Below are 19804 nucleotides of genomic sequence, written 5' to 3'. Positions count from 1 at the left end.
GACAACATCTTGAGAAGGAAGGCGAGAGAGGAGAAAGAAAAGAAAGAGAGAAAAGAGAAAGGCGAGAGATCTATCAAGTTAGGAGAGAGGAGGGCGTTTTTCTCATTTTAGTATTTTCAACATATTTTGATTGAAAATACTCAAAATAATAAAAAATTATTTTAAATTTTCTTTACAATTTTTTTCTTATTTTTAAAAATAACAAAATAAACATATTTTCAAGATTTTAAAAAATTAAAAATTCAAAACGAATTAAAAATAACAAAGAGAACACAACCTAAATTACCAAGAAAATGTTTCAATTGGAAACTGCCATTTTACCTCCGTCCATTTTGGTGTGTGTTCCCAACATGTATTTTTTGGGTAAACATGCCACTTAATGTTGCCAAATATTTCAATTGAAAAGAAAATAATAATAAAGCGGCACCAATTGCTACCACCAGTCCACCACCACCACTACAACAATAATCATAAACTTCAATCTCCTTAGAAGAGATTGACTACATGAAATCTAACCTCCTTTTTATGAAAACGAGAAAACCCCCTTATCATTTATCCTTTATTGAGCATTAACTTGAGAGGAAACAGGATGCATTATCCATATGCAGATTCCTACACCCTCCTAGTAATTCAAAGAGAATGCGAGTTTTATTCAACCTTAAAACAGATTGAATTCAACTCGAGAAATCAACTGACTTGATTATCAAGTCTGCTTTTTTCTTTGACTTGTTTATGAGCTCTGCATTAGGCCGGTCATTGTAATCTATCTGCACCATGAATTTCATAATTGAAGCCATAAATGGATAAAAAAAATTTAAGGCAAACTATAACCCAGAAAAACTCAAATATCATAGGGACCAGACAGACACTGAGCTTACCCGCCATTTAGCTACATCTGGAGGCTTTCCTACAAAAGGAAGAACCAGAAAGTAAAATCAACAATCATCTGTTTACATCATACACATTAGCTTTTGTGAGACAAAGGCACTCATAGATAATCTATGGATGCATACCAGTCGATATATGTCTCTTTAAAACCCTCTGCATCGATGTTTCGATGTCAACCTCAATAAACCTTCAAAGAAAATCAAAAGGCAAAAAACACTATCCGTTGATATAAATATTCTTCCACTGCTTAATTAGTTGGATATAATTAACTAGTATTGACTTTCATTTCAAGTGATGACCACGCTACCAAACAAATATTAGGCACTCAGAAGATAAGATCCATGTAAATCCAAGAAAAATCACATAAGTCAAGGTGCTCTCATGACGTTAATACCACTCGCTCCAGAACATCCTCTAGCCAAACTATGGAACTGCTTTAGAAGTAAAGATAAAAGGAACAAAAAACATTTCTGTTAGACCATCAACCATTAGCCTTAGCTTCTCATTTTCAAAACAATTCTCAAGTATATAATGAAATTACAAATAAAGCCGCTTCAGGCAGTAATGCAAATACAGAAAATCGTCTATGCTTTGGATTCAGGGGATGAAGGGGGAAGGAAGAGTTCGGAGGGGAAGGAGAAACAATCCCCTTGTTTGTAAGATGTTTTAAAAGGAGAGGGGAAGGGAATTGGAGGGGACCCAATCCCCCTACTTCCTCTAAAATCTCATCCCTCCCAAATTTGGAGGGTATGGGAGGCGATGTGGGTCTTTTTTAATTAAATTTTTTCTCTACATAACCCTTTCCTTCACTTGCATTTTCATTTAAACAAGGGGAAGACAGTTCCCTTCCTTTTCTTCATAAACATTCAAACAAGAGTAACGTAACTCCACCTCCTTCCCTTCCCCTTCCTTTCTTTTGTAAACCATTCCTTCCCCTCTCCTTCAAAACTCCCAAACTTAATGTAACTTTGCTCAAATAAAAGGTTTCGTTTTTTCCTCTGCTCTTTCCTATTATGGTACACATAAGCCTCTGCATGCACAACTATAGTGAGGTTATGAGCTAAGTGCATAGGCTATAAAAAATGGAAATTATAGTATGGGTGGGGAGCACAGCAGGAAATACCCAACATATTTTTCCTTTTTATGAAGTCCTATATTTCCCTCGCTATAGGCTTACATCCGGAAGGGTAGCATTTGGAATAAAATTTTGTCACATTGTTCTTTTGCATGAATTTGTATTGTCAATGTGACTTTTAGAAGTCAATTGACATTATAACTACCATGTCACTAACCCTAAGTTAGCTAGGATAAGATGCACGTTAATGATGATGATTGAAGTCCTACATCTCTAGAATTAACTATTCTGCGTGTGTTTCAAATTACCATTATTGATAAATAGGTAAGATGGAATACTATTATTTACCACTTCTCATCAAAAAGGGATGATATCTCCTTCCAAACCCCATCTTCGAGGAGCAGATAATTCCCTTCCATTATCACCACCTTATGCCTGAAGAGAGGGGGATGCTACTGCATCAGAGATGTATAAAGACAGAGTTCAACAATAGAGAGATGCAAGATAACATCATCAACCCTAAAGCAAAATCAAAGAAAACAGAATAAATGGATCAAATATACATCAATCTGACAAAGAAAACATTGCAGTGTCCTCTACATTTTAAGAAGGATAACTTTAGCTACCAATTCTATAATATCAATCTGTGCAACACTGCATAAAGAATAAACAAAATGATTTACATAGTGTTCATAGATTTAGAAAAAAGCTTAAAACAACCTTCTAGAGAAATATTATGGCGGATCTTAGAAAAGAAAAAATACTAGACATGTATCATTGAGCATAAAGATGTATCGATACATGAGGAGGAGATACTGAGATTTTTCCAACTACAATTGGATTACATCAAGGATCTGCATTAAGTCCTTATATCTTTGCCCTAATAATGAATGAACTCACTAAACTTATCTAAGAAAAGGTTCTTTGGTTTATTCTATTTGCAAATGACATTGTATTGGTGGATGAAATAATAGAAGGCCTAAATACTAAGCTCAATATGAAGTAACACTTCAGAATCTAGAGACTTTAAGTTGAACATATGGATAATTGAAGATATGGAATTAAGTTTAGTAAAAATATAAGTATGGATGATTCATGGTGAAACTTGAAGATCAAGTCATCCCAAAGAAAGATAAGTTCAGATATCTTGGATAAATCATCGAAAAGTATTAAGAGATTAATGAGGATATTGCTGATAGAATTAAGGTAGGATGGCTAAAACGAAAAAGTGTATCTAGTGCCTTATTTTATGATAAGTCTCATTAAAGCTAAAAGAAAAATTTTATACGACGGCCATAAGACCATCTTTGTTGTATGGCATAGATGTTTGGCAGTAAAGCACCAATATGTGCAAAATATGAACATAATGGAGATATGAATGTTAAGATGAATGTACAGTTGTACAAGAAAAGATAAAGTTTTAATAAGGTTAGAGTGGTTTCCATTACACCTAAGCCACAAGTACCTAGTATTCCTATTGTGTGTGCCAATTATCGCAGTGGTGCATTTCCCAAATGATTTAAGTGAACCTAACCTTGCTCGATGGGCCTCGGTGGATAAGAGAGTGCTCACTATTTTATCAGAGCTTAAAGACTGTTTGGTAAGTCCTCATACTCTCACTAATATACTATCTTAAAGAGGCATGGAATCAATCACAAAGCAGATAATTGGTTCAGCAAAACATGCACATTTTGGTTAAGCAGAATAACTGTTGCAACAACATTACTTCAATTATCTCAGACATGTCCCTTCTGTAGAAAGACTTGTGGAGATTCAACTCCTCATATGTAAGTTTATCATTGTTTTGATCTGACATGTAAAGGACCAGTCCCACATGTGCTCTACATGCTGTATTCATACAGAATTATATCTACGCCCTTCAAATTTAGTCTACCAAAGACCTAACATTTTCATATTCATTCACACAAAAGACGTTTTCCCCAAGTTATCCACTTCCTTATAAGATTGGCAGACATGAGCAAGATTCTTTAAGGAAAATAAGAAAAATTACTTACTGAAGGCTCACAAAAATATCATCTTCCACTGGATCTCCAACACCGTGGTCAAATGAAGGAGCATAAACTGATCCCTAAAAGAAGCATTACTGATCATATTCCAATATGAGGAGAGGAGCATACTTACTTTTAGTAATTCTCACTTTCTGGCCAAAAGCAACACATTCCTAAGTAAGACAAGCCTAAAAGAATTCCCATAAGTTTATGAAGTACAACTTTGATTTCAAAAAATAAAACAGCTACTTGCCTGATTCCTCAAAGTCTTGATGCATCTTAGCAGCAGTTCAGGATCAAATGTCCATGGAGCTGGTCCACAAATGGAACAACCAGTGGTTACAGTTACAAATATATCTTATGAAACAAGAACAAAAACAAGAAAGAAAGAAAGAAAATTTACCTCCTCTCCTTGCATGAGCTTCCTCTGGATCCTAAATTTTCAAAAACGCAAAGCCAAGAATAAGAATTGTCTAAGATGTTAAAATATAAAAAGACAGCTTATTCCAGTTTGCATGCAGTTTTCACGTGTATGGACTCGAAGACGAGATAGTATGACATATGTTATTGACACCATTCCTTACAGGGAAAAGATCATATACATTCTTTTTCTACTCAAGATGTTCCTAGTGCACAAGATTCCCAACTTTCGATGGTCGAGGGGCAATCCTTTTTCTAGGCAATCTTACCCCTACTTTGCAAATAGGCTGTTTTTACAACTTGAACCAGTGGCCTTCCAGTCACAAAGGAACAACCTTCCCATTGCTACTAAGTGCATTAATCAATCAAGAGAGTAAATAGATTACTGGACCATAATATCATTCCAATACAAAGCAAAAAAATAAAAAATATTCGTATAGTTTCCCTAGTTTACTTCAATCAAAAGGTAATGCTCAGAAGCATCATGCTCCAGCTCACGCTTTCTTTTGGTGTTCTAAACCTCTTACAACCCTGGGAGGCTGGAAGCTGCCTAGTATCCAATATAACATATGGATACACACATTATGTACATACATGTGGTAAAAGATTTTGTGAGAAATCATGTGTGTTGTGAGAATAAAGTTTTGACCTTATCTTGATGAGAATCTATTTTGTGCTGGAATCGATATGAAATCAAATATGAATGGAGAAGGTCGTATATATGGTTACATAGAAATCTGAAACATCAAAATTCTGCCAAAACTTTAATCTTGGATTCTGCATATTATCTTCTGTTTAAACTGCTGCTCTGGAAAAAAGCTAGTGCACAACTATCAATATCAAAATTCATGAGATGAAGGCCATTGAAAATAAACAGATATTGAAAATGGCATAAACAAAGGACAACCTCCATAGCATCCAGCTGATGACGATATAGGTGGAATCCATCCATTGGAAGAACTGTAGCCACCTCTGGTGGTTGAACTTGTGAATGAAATGAACAAGATTTTTCAGGCCATAACTCATTTACACGCCGAACGATTTCAGATGCAACAGTAGACTTTCCGGCACCTGGAGGACCAGCCAAACCCACAATGTACCTGCATGGGAAGATGGTTTCATTGAGATAGTAGTTCACACGATCTGATAGCAGGCCAATTGTAGGCTAGCAGAAAGGTTGCTCCTTACTTTTAATGCCAATGGAAACTTTTCATATATATAGGTGCTGGCAATTCTTAATTATTCACTTCTTGTGCCGTTTCTGCGCCCCCCCCCCCCCCCATCCAAAAAGCACTATGTAGGTGGACAGATGGGAACTATAGTAGGCTGAAAAAATTATGGCAAATGTAAAAGTAACCTTCAGTCAAAGTTTTGATTCAGAAAACTTGAACAGAATTAGAGTTTTTCATAACAAATTAAGTTTGCAGTAGTTGGTGCATATTAATTTGGGAATATAAAACATCTTCGTGATTCATTCAGTTATAAGACAAGAAACAAGTATTGGGTTGGGTCATTCAAATAAGGAAGTGAATTGGATTCAACAACAAACTGAGAAATTAGGGGATCAAAGAATATAGACAACAAGAGTGGGTTAGGAATAAATTGCATCGAAGTTTCTTATTCAAGGTAAAATGTGGGTATGACATATGGCCATATAAAGATCCAGAATCCAGGAGGGGTACAGATAATGTTCGATCTCCAGGTTTGAAAGCAGTCAATTACTTGGTAACTAAAGGCTGAACAGAAACCTCAAATCATATTAGAAATAGTGTTCATGCAGAAAGTTAAAACTCACTTGAAATTGGGATTTGATGCTGTGACTATTGCTGAAACAAGACGTTCAGCCAAGAAATCGTATATTTCATCCATACGCCTAGAAGGATAGAGCAAGAGCTATTCATAAATACTGAATACAATGAAATTAAACGATGATGTACATGCAGGTATGTATGTGAACATCCATACAAGTTTCTATACCTAGTTATTGAAGTAAAATGCATAAGTTTAAGAAGCAGCTTACAGAAAAGCATAAGAACACAATTTCTACTGATAAAGTGCATGAAAAAAAGGAGCCGAAGAACAAATCACAAATCAAGATCACTTGGCAGTCTTACAAACAACTAACAGAGAAAGGCAACTTCCCAGGAACCCAAAAGAAAATAAAGACTAGAATATTCCCCTTAAGACAAAAAGGAGTGCTTTCAATTTCAAAGTCCTGCTATTTCTCTCTTTCCAAATATGCCACGAGTTACAGAAAAGAATAGGAACCCAAAAATCCTTCTCTCTAGGAAGCATAAAAGAAATAAATATACCAAAGACATAAAAAACCTAAAACTACAGGCAAACCGCTACCAACTATACACCAAAAAGAAAAGAGTAAAAGAAACTCCAGATCTCATGAGCCATCAAACATTAAAGAAATAAATGATCAACCAACTGCCTGTCCTTCTCACAGAGATAGCACCAGTAATCAAAAGGAAGACTCAAGTGAGGCAGTCCAAACAAAGAAGGCTACTGGTGAAGAACTTCCAACTTCCATAGAAATTTCCAAAGGAAATTCAACCTACTGACAAAGAGCCTTCAGAAAAGATTAAAAGAATGAACCAAAAAGATTCCCCTGATTTAACAGATTCCAGAACTATCTTTCCTCCCCCTGCCCCAGAGTAAGAAGAAACTCAAAAGTGCTACAGAGGGGAGGTCACCATAGTCAAGTAGATTACCTCTGAAAAGAGAATATCAAACAACACCTTCCAGAACAGGTAGAAAAGTTATCTTTTGCAGAAGTAAATTTATTACTAGCTAACTCAAACAAACTAGGGAAAAGTAAATAGAATATACTAGAATTACACCAACAATCCGGCCAGAATTTAAGACCCCAGTCATGCCTAAAAAAGAGAAAAATGTACAAAATTGGTTTAACATCCCAAACTCTCATAATGCAGGTGAACTTATTCAACACCTCCTCCCACTGCAACTGTTTGTATTGCATTTGGCCCTCTTGCCAAGAAGAGTGAGGAAATTAACTTTACAAAGAGTAGAAGAATTAACTTAACAATCTTCTTCCAGATTGTCATCATACGGTTGTGTGGGGTAGGGTAGTTTAAAGCCTCAAACCAAGATGGTTGTGAAGATGTGGAAGCCCTAACCATGTTGCATACATGCATTTGGCATCACATATTATGTTTTTGTTCATATTTATATTCATTGCACCCTTATTGAGCTTTGTGGCTCATGAGATTTTATCCTCCCCTTGTAGGTTGTTCTTATGTCAAAAGAGAAAAGGAAGAGTTGCAAGCTTGTGGTTGGAAGCTCATGGTGTTATTTATTTTATTGTAAATTTATGGCTTAAAGAAGCCTAAGCATGTGATTATTTCATTTGTGACCTTATGACTTAGGAAAGCCTATTTGTTATATTTGATCGTGTGTGGTATTTATATTTAGAGGTTGTTATGTGAGAAACAATAGGTTGTGTAAGGCTCATGTGTGAAATGGAAGGAAATTTTTTATGTATGTTGTGTAATCATCAAAGAGGTGCCTTGGATGTAAAAATGAACTCTCAACACCAATTAACTCTTGCAAAATAGCATACCTGGCCTCTACCACAGGGGCATCATTATTTTGGCTACAAACCACCTGGAAAATAAATTCAGTGGGATCACCAAGCAGAATGAACTTGCAAAGCATTTAAAAAACAGTACATATCAAAAATACTATAAACAAGAAGTTCAATGTTACTAATACAAAAACTCAACCTGCAGGGATTGTCCCTTCTGAATTGGAAACCTTCTTCGACTCAATGAAGGTCTGCTGGTGCTTTTAGTTGGCGAGATGGAGACAGACACCTGGTGCCAAACAGGAAGCTTCATCCTTTTGAGCATTAATGTTTCTGCAATTTCATAGCATTCATTTTCTAGATGTGCTCCATCAACAAAAACATTGTATGTAGGGATGAAAATACTGTTCAGAACAAGGGAAAATTGATGCTGAAATTTATGATGAATTAGGGCTTCCAGGAACAACAGTAAAGAAAGAAACAATTCACAGCTTGAAGTACAGGTATAATGTGGAAACAAACGGAAATAGAAACAACAATCACATAAATCACTACTCCAATTGAGACCCGCAAAACTACTGCTGCTTAACCACATATATGTACACACACATATACTGGTGCAGACCAAATAATGAAAAAAAAAAAGTTCCAGTTTTGAGGCCAGAACTAACCACCTAAAGTTTTTTGAATTTCCACCTGATAATCTCCTTCCCATGAGTCACAACAATACATACAGACTCTAGTAACCGACTTGCTAGAATTCAGGAACAAGGAAGCATAAATAACAAACACGAAAGACACTAAGCCAACCCTCTATAACAGACCCAGCACTGTCAGCTAGAAAATAGGAAATGCCCCAACAACTAAAGACCAAGTAAAAGACATTAATATGAAACCGAGCCACGTAATGAGCTACATGCTGTCAAATATACTTGGGATTAGACTTGCTAATTCTCTTAACGTGTTGATGAGCAGATTGACACCTGGGCCTCCATCTCACACAGAGGGCACTACTCCATTCAACAAGGCACTCTTTCCAAGCAACAAACTCGAGAGGATCGTGGCACTTCCAACAACCATGCTCCTCCAAGGTATATCAAAAGGGATTTTCCTAGGTATTCTGGGACAGAACCCACGGAATGGCTTCATCGGATCGCTCAATTTTTTGAATGCCAAGGGATTCCGGAGGATCAAAAAGTGTTGTTGGCTTCTTTTCACCTTGAAGGGGAGGCAAATATTTGGCTTCATTGGCTTCAACAAACAAACCAAGATGGCTCTACAATTTCTAGGCCATTATTTGAAAAGGAACAGCTTGCCCGTTTCATGCCAACTAATTATGAAGATTTTGATGAGGCACTCTCATGAATTATATAAGTGGACTCTGTTAGGGACTGCCAACCACAGTTTGAGTGGCTTGCAAACGATGTGGAAGGATGGCCCCAAAAGGTGTTAATCGACACTTTCTTTGGGGGGGGGGGGGGGGGGGGGGGGAGGTCAAAATGTTCAAGCCAAGCTCACTGTGAGAGACAATCGAATTAGCCCGCATGAGGGAAGAGCAACTTTCACACCAACATCGATTATCACAACCAACTCTTGCTTCTCAAGTGCCTAACATTAGTATATCAATTCCAGCCTCGATACGGAAGCTTTCATGGGAGGAATGCAGAAATGTAGGGAGAAGGGATTATGCTTCAACTATGATGAACGCTATTCACTGGGACACAAATGCAAAACTCCTCAACTCTTGTTAATTGAGAGTGATTCCCTCCTACCAGACAATGAGGCACCGATGAACACTGAAAATGGTGAAGATGATGAGCAAGCATCAGAGGTAATTCCAGAAATTTCTTTTTCTTGGGGGACAACATCTCCTCGTACTGTGTGAATAATTGGGTATATCTCGAATAATTGAGTATATCTCTAAACTGCCACTTTCTATTCTCATTGATAGTGGCTCCACCCATAATTTCATTAGCACAAAGGTAGCATCCCGCTTGCAACTACCCATCCCCAACACCATGTCCTTCCCTGTGATCATTGCGAATGGAGAAAAACTCACAAGTACTGAAAAGTTTGATCATGTTACCGTTAACATCCAAGGCTTTATGTTCTCTACTATTTTATATTCTCTGCCTTTAACAGGTTCAGATGTTGTCCTTGGTGTCCAGTAGCACGAAACACTTGGGCCTGTGTTGTGTGATTTGAAAAATCTCACCATAATCTTCAATACAAGGGGTCAACAATACAAACTTGTGGACCACCCGTCATACCCAACTCAACCTGCCTCACTCCCAGCACTAGAGCAAGATATAAACAATGGGGCTACTATGTTTATTGTGCACCTGCAAAGCAATGAAGGTACCATTAACAAAGACCTTCTAGAGGATCTTAACGACCTGCTTAAGGAATTTGCCGCCATATTTGAAGAACCCAAAGAATTGCCGCCAGTACGAGAATATGATCACCAAATTCCATTAAAAGAGCATGCTTGGTCAGTTAATGTGTGGCCATATCGTCATCCCTATTTTCAAAAAATTGAAATAAAGCATCAAGTGGCTGACATGCTCCAAACAGGTCTGATTCACCATAGCAACAATTCATTCTCTTCACCAGTGCTATTGATCAAAAAGAAAAATGGGAGTTGGAGATTGTGTATTGACAATCGGGCACTTAACTCAGTCACCATAAAAGATCGGTACCCAATTCCAACCGTGGATGACATGATTGATGAGCTCTATGGGGCAGAGTATTTTTCTAAATTGGATCTCCGTTCTGTCCATCATGAAATTAGAGTTCAAGCAAAGGTTGCACACAAAACAGCCTTCCGAACCCATAGTGGCCACTGAATTTCTTGTCATGCCATTCGGTCTCTGTAACGCCCCTTCCACCTTCCAAGTTGCAATGAACTCCATTTTTCGACAATACCTCCGAAGCTCGCGAACATCACTCTCCAATTTTTCCAGTTTTTCTTTGTTGGTCGTTATGGCTCTGATACCAAACTGGTGCAGACCAAATAATGAAAAAAAAAAGTTCCAGTTATGAGGCCGGAACTAACCACCGAAAGTTTTAGAATTTCCACCTGATAATCTTCTTCCATGGGTCACAACAATATATACAGACTCTAGTAACCAACTTGCTAGAATCCAGGAACATGAAGCATAAAATAACAAACAAGAAAGACACTAACCCAACCCTCTATAACAGACCCAGCACTAGCTAGAAAATAGGAAATGCCCCAACAACTAAAGACCAAGTAAAAGACATATATTAATATGAAACAAGGCCACCTAATGAGCTACAAGCTGCCAAATATACTTGGGATTAGGCTTGCTAATTCTATTGATCCTGTCATATACATATATATATGAAGAGAGAGAGAGAGAGAGAGAGAGAGAGAGAGCGATCAGATGTATGGATGCCTGAATAAACTGGGATTAACCTGACGAAGAACCGGGAAATCCTCTTGAGATTGCAGAAAAGGAAGTGGCCTCCATTGCCCACTCGCACCGCGAGGATCATGCGACTGCAAAAGCTACTGAAGGAAACTACCAAATTAACACTGGGATTCAAACTTGAACGGGGAAAGGGAAAGGGAAAGGGGGAGGGGAAGGGGCAGCTCAGCTTTCAATTAGCAGAACCCCAAATTTTCACAAAGGAAGGAACTGCCTTCAATCTAATTCCAAATTCTTACTGCACTGCACATCACCTAAATTTCACAATTTTTATAGTAATATAATTAGGGGTAAATTGCAAAAAGAAAATAACTGAATTTTATAAATGGTCTTAAATTTGACTTTATTGAAATTAACTGAAGTGACATTTGAATTTAGGCTATATTTAAAATACACCAGCTGGCAGCTACAAGCCTACAACCCACCCCTTTGACGTACTTTTCAAAATTATGTATATAGTTTTTGTTTTTTTAACAATTTTATATATTTAGATCACATCATCATTATCATCATTATGATATAAGCATGAACGACATTAATCAAAGAAAATTAGCTGTTCAAGATTAAAAGTAATATTTAAAATTAAAAATGGTTTTTTTTTCCATTTAAAGTATAGTAGATTATAGTAATTATTCATAAAATTTGCTTTAATTGTGGAGACTGTCCCGTATTTCAAAAATAATAGTCACCTCTTGCGTCTTTTAAAAATGATATATAAAATGAGAGTGGTAAATAAGTAAATAAAATAACACAATATTTGCTACTTTCTCTGATTAATTTTACATGTTATTTTCTTGGCTTTTAAAATTAATTACGAGACTCAAAAAAATTATATTAAATTATAGCTTATTACTATTAGAAAATGTTATATTGTGTTTCCAGATAAGGTCTAAGACAAAGATAATTTTTTGAGTATGTCTAATTTTCGTAAGTTTCAACTCATGATTAAAATATAACTCTTATCATCACTTATTAGTAACCTAATATAGAAATCGGATCATGAGTCTATTAGTCATTTCTTTAAAGGAGAAATGAGCCTAAACCCTAAGTCCATTTGCTCAAAAAATGAGAAGCCCAACTCATTTATTTGTTTTACCCTAATTGTCTGCATATATATACCTATATCTTTGAGGAAACTCTTATTCTCCCTCTCTCTCTTATCATCATCGATGTCCCATCCTCATTTATCGACTTTTCTTTTCATTTTGTGCAATGTTTTCCTTGTTGATTTATGCGGTGATCTCCTTGCCATTCTTGGACTGCACCTCATCGATTTCTCTCTATATATTTGATATGACCGACCCTTGGGAAAGCATCCGCTTCCTCTTGGGTAAATGAACAAATTGGATTTGGACTTTATTGAGGATTTGTAGTTTTATTTTTGGTATTGCCTAAATGGTGATTCGATTGGCTAGATCTAAATCTTAAATGTCTCTATCGTAACTGCCAAAGAGTTTTTCTTATACTTTGTGTATATTCATTTGATTATGTTTTCGATTAATACTTGCATTAATTATTTTTTTTATAAATATTTCGCTCACAAAATATAAAAATAAAAAAAAAATTATTATCCTTATAAGAACATGGGGTGCATATTTTTTAAATAAAATGAACAATATTTATATTACAAATAATACATATATATTTATTACTTCATAATAATATATAGTAACACATGACACTTCATTGTTGATATTAATAAGATAAGAGAGGCGCACTTAACCAAATAATTACACAAATAACTTAGTGAAAGTTTGTAAGGTAATGCATGAATTCCAATTCCTAGAAATTAAGTTAAGAAATCATTATCGCCCGCCGTTGTTTGTCCGACGTCGGAATGGAAAACAATTTAAAGCAATTCTACTCTCAAGATCAAGGCGCAGCCCATGCTCTTGCTAAATTTGCCCATTCCATTCCTCTTCTTCTTCTTCTTCCCCCCAGTACTAGGAAATAATTCGTTCTATTTGTTAGTTAAAATTTTATCAACTTGTTTTATTTTTATTTCTCTTGTAACTCTTGGATTTAGAGAATAAATAAACAATCTTTCTTTATTCACTAAGGCTCAGTTTTAATGTACTAAAATGAGAGCTCATATTTTATTTATTTAAAGATTATTTTGCTATAAATCATTACCAAGTACTTATTTATGGTCACTAACAAAATTGACACTTTATAATTACCTCTTCTGGCGTAATCGAAGATACAAATATTAAAGATCGCGCAAAAACACTAATCCCAAATAAAATACATGTGTGACCTACATTTTAAAGAAATGCAGTGAGTGACTGGGAGTGAAGAGGAGAGTTTAATTTGCAATTTATCAATTGCGTGGGTAGGCTAAGGCTTGGCCTCCCATTTCTCCAAGGTTTCATTTATTGCATTTCAATATTCTTTTGTCGAAGAAGAGATCCCGTTTTCAGGTGACTCATTCCGGATGGACCATGATGAATTATATACCATGTATTAGTTTTATATATTTGTGATGCACAAATTATAACACTAAACCTTTCATTTATATGGCATGATTATAAAAAAGGGCCAGATAAGATCATCCACTCAATTTCAACTATTTTAGTGTCACAATTTATTCATTACAAGATACAACAGTATAAGTTCTCTTTCCTTTTAATAAAAAAAAATTGAATGCCAAGAGACAATATACTACTTTTTTAATCTAAATTAACACACATCATTCTAAAAGACATTAAGAAAAACTAGCCAAATTTCAATTTAATATGCAAATAGGTATTTGGGCAATCATCTGATCTCCAGTACACTCATGGAGTTTAAAATACAGATGATACAAATTGTTAAAAGGAATAGGGGTTAGTGTAATTTCATGCAACCTAAAATTACTGCAAGTGAGATACTATTGTAGGCTTTATTGTTTATAACAAGACAACCTAAAACCAGTAATGGAAGGAATCAAGTGCTAGTTGTCGTTGTACCAAGATGACTTCCACCAAATGGCCAAATTAGTGCAATGGCTAGCTACATAACAACTTATTCTTTGTTTTATACATTTGAGAACATAAAAAACAAAAAAGGAATTCTTTATTTTAGAGATATGAGACCCAAGTTCTCTACCATGATCATGAAAATCTGAAAAAAAAAAAAAAAAAAAGGCCTGTTTGTGAACAATTTGAGCTTTGGATCAGTCAAATTGGTTGGCCATTTCATAAGGCTTATCTTGCATTAATCTACAACCACAATGCACTGCCTTTTGACAAATCTCTGCTTTTCATCATGATCAGACGCCTGCAAGAAACATAAGTTCATTAATTAGAGAAGAGTCCACAACAAATTTTCTTCAGCTATACCCATAAAAAATGCTCTATCTTACCAGCAAAAATATACAAATAATATATCAACTTTAATCCCACTATCTATAAATTCTGACTAGCCAATCATCTCTATCAATGGCTCTAGCTTCTAGAAGAAGATTGCACATCATGCCTAAGAGTTATCTACCAAATTTTTCATTTTTTCTGGCTAGGTAAATTTCTTAGTCTTCCTCTACTTGTTAGAAACTGATTCCATTCCGTCCACTCTAACAACAAAAATATAGCAAAAGCTGACGAAATCCTGTTTGGGAAAACAAACGTTTTGTAACTTCGCCTGTCAAAGGTTGTTGAGTAAACTGTGCTCTGGAGTCTGGATATGTTTATGTCACTGGCCATATTGTTTAAATATTTGCATATGATTAAGATAATGAAGAAATGTCACCTTATACATGCCAGAGACTAGCATATGCAGTTCATGAAGGAAAAAAAAAACTGCCATCAAAATGTAAATTGACCATTATCAAATAGTGGCACACCCTTCTTCAGGACGCTAAAAGTTGTTCAAACAATTTATCATGTGATATTAGCTTTTTCTTCTTTTGCCATTTACCCGTCAATTCATTTGGAAATATAGTGATTCAAATTATATATAAAAGAACTGTTTAATGGTGATGTTGATACTTGATAGATGAAAAGGTGACAACTCCAAACTGGTGTTTTCCATTTATGCATTAGCATAGATGATGGCTTCTGGTCAAGCTTTTAGAATTACCTGATCATTGAAAAAATGTGGGACCCGAACTCTCTTGGAGCCATCAGCTAATCGCTTGAAAGGATAATGATTTTTCATAGCAGCAGATTCCTTACAGACCTGTAAAATGCAAAGAAAATGTAAGTCAAAATACTGCAAAAAAGTAGTTCCACCATTCACTTCAACTCTCGAACAGTTACAGGTATATACACTCAACTGCGCATTAACAAGAGACAATAAAAACTATTCAAGTGGTAAAACCTGTCCTATTTCCTCGAAAGCAGCTCCAAAAATTAGAGAAGGCAATTGCTTTCATCCGCATTAGTTAAGAAAAAGCATAAAAAAGGTTTCCCACAATGATATCACTACCAACATGTGATGGGCCAAGCTATCCTAAACCAGTCTTCTCTTATGCCACTCAGGGCCTCACTGCAACAAACAAGGAGCTGTTCCGATTGCTTGACTTGAGTTCATGTCCTCAATTTAAGCTTAAAACCCAGATAGCCTGAACTTTATCTACCCTTCTTATTTGAAAAGATTGAATTAGCAGATCTCAAAAAATTGCAGGTGATTTAAGCACTAGATCTCTTACCTGGCTTTGAATAGTTTCTACCAACATATCACAACAGCCTGATGCATGCACATTCTCCAAACGTGGTAACTGAAGCAGCAATCTCTCTGAAGAATTTAAAAGAGCAGAAAAGTTAAAAAGATACAAGACACAAAATGCTCTAGCATGTAAATTGTCTACCAACTCAACATACCTGGATGCAAATTTTTACATCCATTTAGATTCAGATCATTAAGTTGTGGACAGTTCAGATATAAACCCTGCATCCAAATTCACATACTGTTGAGTCCGGATTAGAAATCCTACCAACAAGATGGTACCAACCATTTAAAGTAGAGAATCTCACATCTAAACCAGAACATCCCCACAAGCTTAGCTTTTTTAGTCTTCCATGTTTGATGATTAGTTTCTGGCAGATAAAGTGTAGTTTGCTGTCGGACAATTTCTGCAACTCACATTCATTGATTTCTTCAGAGACTGAGCCTAGGGAATTTGGATCACATAGGGTCATCCCACAATCCATGAGTTCAAGAAGAGGCAGTTGGGCGGCAGCAAATTGGATTCCACCTAAAAGAAAAAGGAGAAACAAAGAAAACCAGTCAGAAAACAATGATTAGATAAAATAGAATACAATATTGTTTTAAACTTAGAGCTGGACTTGAAACATACTCAAAGTAACGTTGGGACAAAGGGCAAGAAGAAGCTTTGATAGTGTTTCTGGAAACACATTGCAGATCATTCCAATGCCACTGTCACTGATGGAAGACCTGAAATGAAATGTGGTGTGAGAACCATAATCTTGAAGAGCAACCCAAGTAACAAGCAACTGGATTGACAAGATAAACACTACACTAAGACCGTTATGGATCCCCACCTTCATATTGGTAAATATAATTTCTCATCTCATTTAAGGTCCTCAACTCTTGAACTAAGTAGAAAATTGGTGGGACATCACACAGTAAATAATGTCTAGCTTTCTAATTATTATTTTGTCTTGCATACTAAAATGTAAGGAAAACAAGGAATTTAAATTTTGAACATACCCACTTAGATCAAGCAATTCTAGGTTTGAATAACTTGAGGCAATTGCTGCAACTGATGCATCAGTGATCTCTGATCCAAGCACAAGAGAAAGCATCTGCAACCATCTGCCACAGTGGAGAAACAGCACAGTTACGCAAGATACAAAATGGGAGATATCCAAATCAACAAATAAAACGCGCATATATCTTTGCAAAATAATGGCGCTGCGTAAAAAATTGAGCCTCCCCAACCCCAACCTTTGCAAAGTAGGGATCCTCATACACTGGGAACACCATTATTGCTTTATTGCATTCCATTATTTCCCTCAACAAGTAAGACCACTAATGGTTGCGCTCCAGTGGTCAATAAATCAAAAGATTAGTGCTATAAGCACAGCATTTCAGACCTTAAATTTGCAGCTGTTAGGGCAAGAACAGCAGCATGAGATAGATGAACTGATGCAATGTGTACATTCTGTAGCCTTGGACAGCCCCTTCCCAAGCTATCCACCATAGTAATAAGATCAGTATTATCATTTTCTTGACAGGAAAAACTGAGAGAAATCTCCTTCAAATTGGGGCAGTTGAAAACCTATACAGCAGGATTATAGATGAAAGGAATGAATTTAGCCAACTAAATGTCAAACACAACATACACAGGGTAGAAATTACCACAACGGATAACATAAAAGATAGTAGGCTAACCATCTTAGATAGAGAGTGAAGATCTGAAAGCCAAAGAGTAGAAAGACTTGATGAAGAAAGAACAAAACCTCCAAGGCTAAAACAACCTTCCATCTTAAGGCTCGCAAGGCATCTTTTATCAGCAATAAAACGGCCCAATTCATCCCTGAATTGAGATCACATAATCATTCCAGTTCATTTTAGCATATAACCAGAAAATGGATCAACCCCCTTTCGCTAAAAAATAAAATCATATTATATGCACCACAAACAAATGGTAATGTCGAGTTTCTACTGCTTGATGTCATGTATGTTTGAACATTATCAGAATTAAGCCTTATGAGTTTCCAATTAATTTCAAACATTAATTACACATGTTATACTCTGATCATCACAACTTCTTAGAATTGTGTAACAAGCAGTAATAATCATGACTTTAGGAACCCTAAAAAGGATATTTAATCCCATCGTGCAAGGTGCAGCAGCAAAATCTAAAGGTTGGGTGAGCACATACAGAAGCAGAACGGAAAGAATTCTCAAGTTCTCTAATAAACAAATAGAATGCAGATGTACATGATATATAAGAAATTAAAAATAGAAGGATGCAAAAATGAACAGTAACAATACCCAGTTATTCGATTGACTGAAGTCTTGGATGTAAAGATTTCCATAGCCTCCAGATTGGGACAAGAGAATGCAACACAAGCAAGCATCGTTGCATCCACATCACTGCAACACCAAACAGAAAAAATGAGGATAAAAAACGAAAGGCAAACATAAAAATCACATCAAGTTCAGAGTTTTACAGTTATAATAGTATTTTGACTACTCTTCTTGAAGATCTTAAAACTGCACCTTTCAATGAGATCAGATGTTTGGATCTCAAATTATTAGAATAACTTTTTAATCTCTGATCTGTTCAACGGTTAATTTATGACTGGCAAGGGATAACCATGCAACTTAGATTTAGATGTTCGAAATGACTTCACAAAGATCGGCCATTGAATCCAATGCCACAGTCTGATGCCAAGTACATTTGCTGATGATTTGCTTTGTATTCGTATCATATTATGTTTTAGTCCTACTGTTAGTTTCGTAGTCTTGCTCTTGTTAATATGGCTTAATCTTGTTCGTAGTCGTAGCTTCAACTTATCGAGCCAACAAAAACACTAGATCTGAGAAACGGTTGTTGTAAAACCCTAACCTTTCCATTCTAATCGAGAGTCGAACTAGTCCCGGACACTTCTGCAAAACCGATCCAACTAGTCCAACCTGGGCCTTCGCCGGAACCCTAAGCCTCAGTTCCTCCGCCGCCCGCCAGAGCCTCCTGGCCGTGTCCCTCCACCCCTTGCACACTTTCGCCGCCGAAAGAATCGCCGGCGGCGGTAACCTCCTAAGCACTTCCCACAGGCATCTCATCGGCAATCGGCCGGAATCAATAACAGTTTCCAGCTCCGGCGCATCGTACTCCTCTTCATCGTCAGAATCCAGCGAATCTCGGACGTCAATGTCGTCGAAAGAGAGCGCTCGCCTAAGGTACGGGTGGGGCTGGCCCGGTGGCGGTGTCGACGGAAGCGGCCTGACGACGGAAGGGGGCGAAGGCAAGGCGGCGGGAGTATAAGAGTCTGAGTCAGTGGGGGTCGTATCGGCCGGAATGTGACATTTATGGCCTTTCTTGGGAAGACCGCAACGGCCGCAGTTGTAGCTCCCCCGCTTTTTGCCTTGCTTGGGTTGATAGAAGTCGGAGATCGGGGAGACGGTGCCGGCGGTGGCGGGATGAGCTTGGCGGCCGTGCATCTGGTTCGCTGGGCTGCTCGGCTGGCTCTTTACAGGCGATAAATATATATACGTGTGGAGAGAGAGAGAGAGAGAGAGAGGGCGAGAGGTAATAATAAAGGCAAGGGGTCTGGTTGGAAAGGCGCGGGAGATTCAGTCATTTTGGCGCCATTGACTTTTTGAAAACAATGTGGGGAGCGTGGTTTCTTATTTACCACAATTCCTCTTTTACCCTTATTATTATATATACCATCATTTCTCATTTCACATGGATATATTTGTTCTCCGTTGGTTTCGGCGTCTTTTTAGTTTTTACTTG

At 36.8% G+C, this 19804-nt stretch overlaps 2 protein-coding genes across 3 annotated transcripts; both read right to left on the bottom strand.

Moving 5' to 3' along the window:
* Window positions 1-372: 372 nt before the first annotated feature.
* Window positions 373-11612, bottom strand: LOC127797061 (putative uridine kinase C227.14). Of its 2 annotated transcripts, none has more exons than XM_052329558.1 (12): window positions 11385-11610; window positions 8145-8278; window positions 7982-8025; window positions 6188-6265; window positions 5300-5492; window positions 4376-4406; window positions 4226-4284; window positions 3979-4052; window positions 2312-2398; window positions 1014-1075; window positions 879-907; window positions 373-767 (listed from the first exon to the last, which is right to left on the bottom strand). In XM_052329558.1, exons 1-12 carry the CDS (start codon window positions 11437-11439, stop codon window positions 675-677), a joined length of 939 nt encoding a protein of 312 aa, XP_052185518.1. In that variant the 5' UTR covers window positions 11440-11610; the 3' UTR covers window positions 373-674. The 2 variants fall into 2 exon arrangements, 1 of the variants encoding a protein (XP_052185518.1); XR_008022115.1 differs by having other exon boundaries at window positions 709-767; window positions 1014-1319; window positions 11385-11612.
* A 2619-nt stretch (window positions 11613-14231) lies between these two features.
* On the bottom strand, window positions 14232-19557 carry LOC127796546 (F-box/LRR-repeat protein 17-like). The gene is made up of 11 exons (XM_052328724.1): window positions 18914-19557; window positions 18337-18438; window positions 17731-17875; window positions 17433-17617; window positions 17047-17151; window positions 16673-16770; window positions 16350-16570; window positions 16197-16263; window positions 16025-16110; window positions 15454-15552; window positions 14232-14655 (listed from the first exon to the last, which is right to left on the bottom strand). Exons 1-11 carry the CDS (start codon window positions 19504-19506, stop codon window positions 14593-14595), a joined length of 1764 nt encoding a protein of 587 aa, XP_052184684.1. The 5' UTR covers window positions 19507-19557; the 3' UTR covers window positions 14232-14592.
* Between the last annotated feature and the right edge of the window lie 247 nt (window positions 19558-19804).

The sequence above is a fragment of the Diospyros lotus genome, chromosome 3 (assembly GCF_014633365.1).
Source record: "Diospyros lotus cultivar Yz01 chromosome 3, ASM1463336v1, whole genome shotgun sequence".
In the NCBI taxonomy this organism is placed as follows: Eukaryota; Viridiplantae; Streptophyta; class Magnoliopsida; order Ericales; family Ebenaceae; genus Diospyros; species Diospyros lotus.
This window is presented reverse-complemented; position numbering and strand designations above follow the sequence as displayed.